At 69.8% G+C, this 5,834-nt stretch overlaps 1 protein-coding gene across 1 annotated transcript in view; it reads right to left on the bottom strand.

The window, feature by feature from the left end:
• The window catches only part of LOC101632189 (neuron-specific protein family member 1), a gene marked incomplete at its 5' end in the record, with an annotated part of 6,946 nt that extends 2,903 nt beyond the window's left edge, over positions 1–4,043 (bottom strand). The window contains one exon of the mRNA XM_012724043.1: positions 3,819–4,043. Within this exon, the coding sequence (XP_012579497.1) occupies positions 3,819–4,043 (225 nt within the window). The remainder of the gene's footprint in view (positions 1–3,818) is intronic.
• Between the last annotated feature and the right edge of the window lie 1,791 nt (positions 4,044–5,834).

Below are 5,834 nucleotides of genomic sequence, written 5' to 3'. Positions count from 1 at the left end.
GGCCGGCGGCCCCGCTGGGTGCGCCCCGCCGTCCAGCCTCCGAGGAAGCCGCGCCGGTGGGAACCCCCGACCCCGCGGAGAACAGGCGCAAGTCCGAGTCTTCGAGGCAGGCGGCCTTCCAGGCACGACGGCTCGGGGGGCCCCGGGACCCCGGGCCCAGGCCTCCTGCACAACCGCTGAAGGTGGGTCCCGGACGAAAAACGAGAGCGGAAGCCCTGAGAGCAGGGACAGAGCTGCAGTCGGGGGAGACGCCAAAGCCCAGCGGCAGGCGGCCGGTGAAGGGGGGCGCACCCAGAATAGACAGGAGTCGCCACAGTCCAACAGCAAGAAGACAGCCCAGTTAAAAGCAACAGCCTGGAGCAAACACCACGGATGGCCAGCGGGCAGGCGAGGCGCCCAGAGCCCCGGAGGCCCACTCTGCAGTGCCCGCAGGGCTCTCGCTGGGCGGGGCAGTGGGTGAGGGCATGGGGGGGGAGGGGTGTGCGCAGCTGCCCTGGGGCACAGCACGGAGCCTCGATCCCCGATAGTGAAACTGACCCCTGCGCCACCAGGGGCTCAAGCAAAGCGTGTACCGGACAGTTTGCCATTGCCAGAGTGGACACCCTGACCCTAACAGTGCCCCTGAGCAGATGAATGGATGCCGGAGGAATATTACTCAGCTGTAAAAAAGGATGTGCTGCTGCGTCTTGGCTGAGCCTTGAGAACACGACCAAGTGGCAGAGCCAGAGGCAAGCGACCCAGCAGGGAACGCCAGAGACAGGCGCCTGGTTGCTTGGAGGGAGGGAAGGAGGCGATGCGAGCCCCAGCTAATGGGCCTGGGGTCTCCCTTCGGGGTGACAAAAAGGACGAGGTGGTGGTGGTGCTTGGACGACTCTGTCAGTGTACTAAATGCCACTAAATTGGACACTTGAATGTGATGAACCCACCCAGCTGAGGGGGTACAGCCCTGCAGCCCAAACACGGCATCCACCGTCACCCCTAACGTGTCCCTGTCTGGGGACACAACTTGCAAGGCTCAGTCCACATGTCCATTCTCGAACTGGCCGCCACAGGTGGAATCACAGTCACCCCCACCCCCGCAGACAAGGGGCTCGCATGGCCCCATCTCCCTCCTTCCCCCCGCCCCCCACCATGTGCTCTGGCAGGGGCCTCCCCTGGCCGGACCTCCTGGAGGTCGAGCTGCAGCACGGATCGTGGGTGACTGCACAGGGGGCCCCAGTCAGCGGCGGGCGCAGAAGGCGGCGTGGCGACCTCAGGGTGCCGGGTGAAAATGGAGCTGAGCCTACTTCAGCCCGAGTGACTGGGCGACCTTGAGCTCACCCCTTAACCGTGCTGCCCCGGGCCTCCCCCAGTGTCGGACAGCAAGGTCAGCCGCGGGGCTGTCCCTCAGATGGCGGACGGGAGGGTCCAGCGGGGAGCCCTGGGGCCGGGTCACCCTGCGCTCCCACCCTCGGGGGCGTGGGGAGGAAATGGGCCTTTCTGCTGAGTCACGCAGTCGACAAAAAAATCTCGGAAAAATAAGACAGATCCGGCATCTGTGGCCTCTGCGGCGCTGAGTATTTTAAGTAACCCACACCGGCACACCCCGGGACACCCCTGCAGATGGGGGGCGCTGGCCGAGGGCCCACAGCCACAGTGGCCAGAAAGCCGGGGTCTCTGCCGCCTGGGGGCCGCCCCGAGATGCTCAGCTGAAGGTCGCAGCCCGCCACGGAATCACAGGAGGGGGCTGCTGGGAGTGGGACCAGCTCGCTCAAGGTCACGGGGCGCACGGAGCCTCCCCGCGGCCGGCCCTGGGGCCGCCCTGCAGCTCTGCGCAAGGCTGACCTTGGGGTCTCCTAATGCCGGTGAGGGCTGGGGGTTGAGCCCCGGCCCTGCAGGCGGGGAGAGGGCGGGCGGCCGCAGCGGGCGGGCGCGGGGACCCTCTGAGCGGAGTTCTCGTAAACACACCTCCAATTAGCCAAGCCCCTGGGAAGCCCAGTCCCGGGGTGACTCACAGCAACCGGCGCCGTTACCTAGCAACCCCAACCTGGCTGCGAGCAGCCCCCAGAGGCCAGGGGCCGCCTCTGGAGGGTGCTCAGCCGGGGGCAGACTCAGCCCCTCAGGAAGGACGAGACAGCTGCTCTCCCCCGCGCAGCTGTGACCGCGCCCAGCCAGGTGACCTGCAGCCCCGGGGCAGCACCTCCGGGGACTGCCCGGCTCCGAGAGCCCCTCACGCGACCAGCATGGCCTCCCACGCACTGGGGTGCCGCCACAAGACCGGGCAGAGCTGACGGCGCTCCAGAGGGTGGCACTGCTCACACCCCCCAGGCTGCCGCCCTTGCAGCCCGCTCTGACCTTGGGCTAGGACGCTCCTGGCCCATGAAGGACGGCGGCACCCTGTGTCGGCCAGCTGGACACCTGTCACTGCACATGTGGCATGGGGGTGCTGGCTGAGTGGCCCCTGGGAACGGAGTCAGGCACCAGGGACAGGAGGGATAGTGCTGGAGGCGGCCCGGTTTGCGCTCCGCGGCAGGAGCCCTGCGCACCAGGGTTCTGGGGCGGGAGCGGCCACAGCAGGCCGGCCGGCCTCAGCTCCTGCTCTGTCCTTGACCGTGACCTTGGGCAGGTCACCTGCCCCACAGGTGAGAACCAAGGGTTAACACACAGAGGGGCCCCAGGACGGACGCTGGTGAGATGGAGACCCTGGGGTCTCCCCAAGTCCCCAGTCATTCGAGGCCCATCTCCTGGGGTTGCTGTGAGACAATGAAGCTCAACAGGCCGAGCCAGGGCCCAGCTCCTGGCCACACCAGGTAACTGCTAGAGGCTGTCATTGCCGCCTTATAAAGGGTGGGGGAAGCCAGGGGCCAATCCCAGGAGGCTGCACGGAGGAGGTGACAGGCGAGCTGACACTAGAGGAGCTGGAAGGAAGGGGGGCACTGGAGACCGGGGCCCGCAGGGAGTGGGGGAGTGCGCTGGTCTCCAGGCAGAACTGGGGAGTTGAGGGGGTCCTCCCCCTGGGACTCCAGCACCTCATGCCACGAAGCCTTCCAGAAAGCACTGGCCAGGCCTGCGGTCAGCACAGGAGGCTGACCGTGGGCTCTGGGCGCGCCCTGTGAGCACCACCTGCTCGCCTCACCTCGCAGCCCGCTCGGCCACCGCAGCCCAGCCTGCTGGCCGCACCAGGAGCCCCGTGGCCACACCCAGCAACGCCCAGCCCTGGCTGCAGGCCCTGGGGGCCCGTGTGCGTCACCAGCACCCAGACAAGGGACCTGGGGACCACACGCGTGAGCATGCAAGAGGGACGCGACAGCCTGCGCTCACGGGCCTGCGGCAGGCGAGGCCACGCTGCGTCCCCTCGCGGAGCGGGGTCAGCCCGGGTCAGCCCTGGGGAGGAACCAGGGCGCTCGAGGAGCCACCGGCACGAGGTCCCCACTGCCCTGCAAGGGGCAGCCCTGGGCGGACGGGGCAAGGGGCCAGCTGCCGACGCCCCCAACCGCGCCCTGGGCCCACCCGACCGGCTCCCACACAGCCAGGGCACCAGACCCGCCTGCGCGCACGCGCAGAGCCACAGACGGCTCCGGCCCCGCCCCGGCGGACACAGCGTGGGCGGAGCTCAGACACGGCCCCGGGGCCTGGCCCGCCGCGTGCAGCTGTGCCTCGACTTCCCCCTGTGCAAACCGGGGCTCCCTGATGGCAGCAGCCCCCCGCAGGGCACCGGCCTCTGGCAGGTGTCCCCGTTAGAGAACGGCGCGTTGGGAGGCGGGCGAGGACGGCGGGGTGCGCACAGGCTTTGGCGGACCGGGCGGGTCTCGGGGTCCCTCGGGGCCCCCCCCACTCACCTTGAACCTCTCCGTGACGCCCTCGCTGATGCTGACGGTGAACTCCGCTATCTTGGGGGGCCGCGCCTTGCCTTTCTTGCGATCCGGCTCGTACTCGGTCTTGGTTTTCACGACCACCTTGCGCGTGCGGGGGGCAGAAGCAGCAGTCAGGGGCTGGGGCTTCCACACAGCTGCCCCAGGGCTGCGGGGCCCTGGCGCCCCCAGCCAGCGCCCGAGGATGCCAGACGTTCAGACCCGGGGTCGGGTGGCACCCCGGGGAGAGGGCGGCACTGGGCTTGGGGGGGGTGGACATACCGGGAGGGCGCGGGACCCCCAAGGGTCTCCTGACCCGCGCCCCCCTTATAAGGCAGGAGACCCGCCCACCTCTGCCCCCAACACCCCTTTCCCTGCGTCCCCTTCCTAGCATCAGCCAAACCTCCAGCTTGCACCTCAAATCTCCCTCCAGCCCTGTCCTCACCCTTGCTGCCTGCCGGGAATGTGCCGTGCGGGGGGTGTCGGGACAGAGTCTCGGGGTGGCAAGTCTCAAGCCCCAGTCTCAGAGCAGGGGCCACCGGTGGGGCTGCAGGCCCAGAGACAACCAGGTTCCCAAGGGACCCCGAGTCCGGGGAGATACCTGCTCTCCTGGGCTGTGGGACCCGGGGCGCGGTGAGAGCACCAGTGCTCAGAATGGGGCACTCAGCTGCCCTGGAGGGGCTCCCCGCGCCCCTGGAAAGCCGGCCCAGGCCGGCCCTGCAGCTCACCGCCCGGCTGTGCCTCGCGCGCCAGCCCGGCGCCCACCAGAGCCCCCAGCCCCGCCACGCGTCCCCAGGACCCCCCACGCCCCCCCAGCTAGCTGCGAGCGGAGCAGGCACCTGGCCGCTCGGGCCCACCTGCAGGGGGAGGCCACCGCTCCCGGGAGCCTCGGCGCAGCCAAGACACCCCGCACCCCCTACCATGCGCGGCTCCCAAGAAGGGGTTCCCGTGGAGCCCCCGCCTCGCACCCCAGCCCGGCCGTGGGCAGCGTGCTGCAGCTGTCCAGCCCAGGGGTGCGGAGCTGGGCTCTCTGGCCAGGGGCGGGGGGCAGTGCCCAGGTCCTTTCTCGGGGAGCACGGCCTTCAGCTCAGTGACCTCGCACACCCCATAAGCACTTTGAGACTCAGTTTCCTCATCCGGGACCTCAGAAATCTTTAGCCCAAACCCAGCTGCCTGCTGGGGTCCCCACCTTCCGCCCCCCTTCGTGTGACCACCCCCACGCAGAGCCGTCCGGCGCTGGCCTACGGCCTGCAGCCCCCTGGGATGAGGGTGGGAGCCAGCCAGGTGCCAGTCAGTTCTGGAAGGAACCGGGCTGAGGGTGAAGGTGGCGCTGGGCCGAGGGGATCACCTGACGGAGGTGCCATCTCGGGACGGGGTGCTCCTGGCACAGGCGCGCGCTGCCGGGAGGCACAGAGCGGACAGTGGCCGGGCTGTGCCCGCCCCGCTGCCCGCAGGGCTGCTGAGGCAGGGTCAGGCCCTCCGGCTCGGCTCGGCAGGTGTGCAGGTGAGGCCAATAAGCCTCCCTGGGTGGAGACACCTGCCCACCGCCCTCACCAGACAGCTGGGGGCAAGGACCAGCCTGCGGGAAGGGGGGTGACTGGCCCCGCCCACTTTCACCCTGAAGGAACAGCCGTGGGGCGCGGGCTCCCCGCCCCTGCCCTGGCCGCCCCGCCTGGCCGGCCCGGGCAAGCCCAGGTCCTGAGTCAGCGCTGGGGCCTGAGGAGCCCGAGGACCCGCGGTGCGGCCCCTGCCTTCGGCTGACCGCTGTGCCGCCGGCTCGGGTACAGGCCAGGCAGGAATCCGCCTCCGCGGGAGGAAAGTACTGGCACAGCGGCCCGAGGAAGACGGGGCGTCCGCCTTCGGCTACCATGCGGCACCCCGCAGACTCGCCGGGGAGGATGGGCGGTCCCCTGTCACCCCAACACGGCCACGCCACGCGCTGGGGGATTTCACAAAAGCAACAAAGGCGGCGGCCGCGGTGCGGGCGCCCTGCGGCACCCCGCG

Source organism: Condylura cristata, unplaced genomic scaffold (genome assembly GCF_000260355.1).
Source record: "Condylura cristata isolate star-nosed mole 26May11 unplaced genomic scaffold, ConCri1.0 scaffold00012, whole genome shotgun sequence".
In the NCBI taxonomy this organism is placed as follows: Eukaryota; Metazoa; Chordata; class Mammalia; order Eulipotyphla; family Talpidae; genus Condylura; species Condylura cristata.
This window is presented reverse-complemented; position numbering and strand designations above follow the sequence as displayed.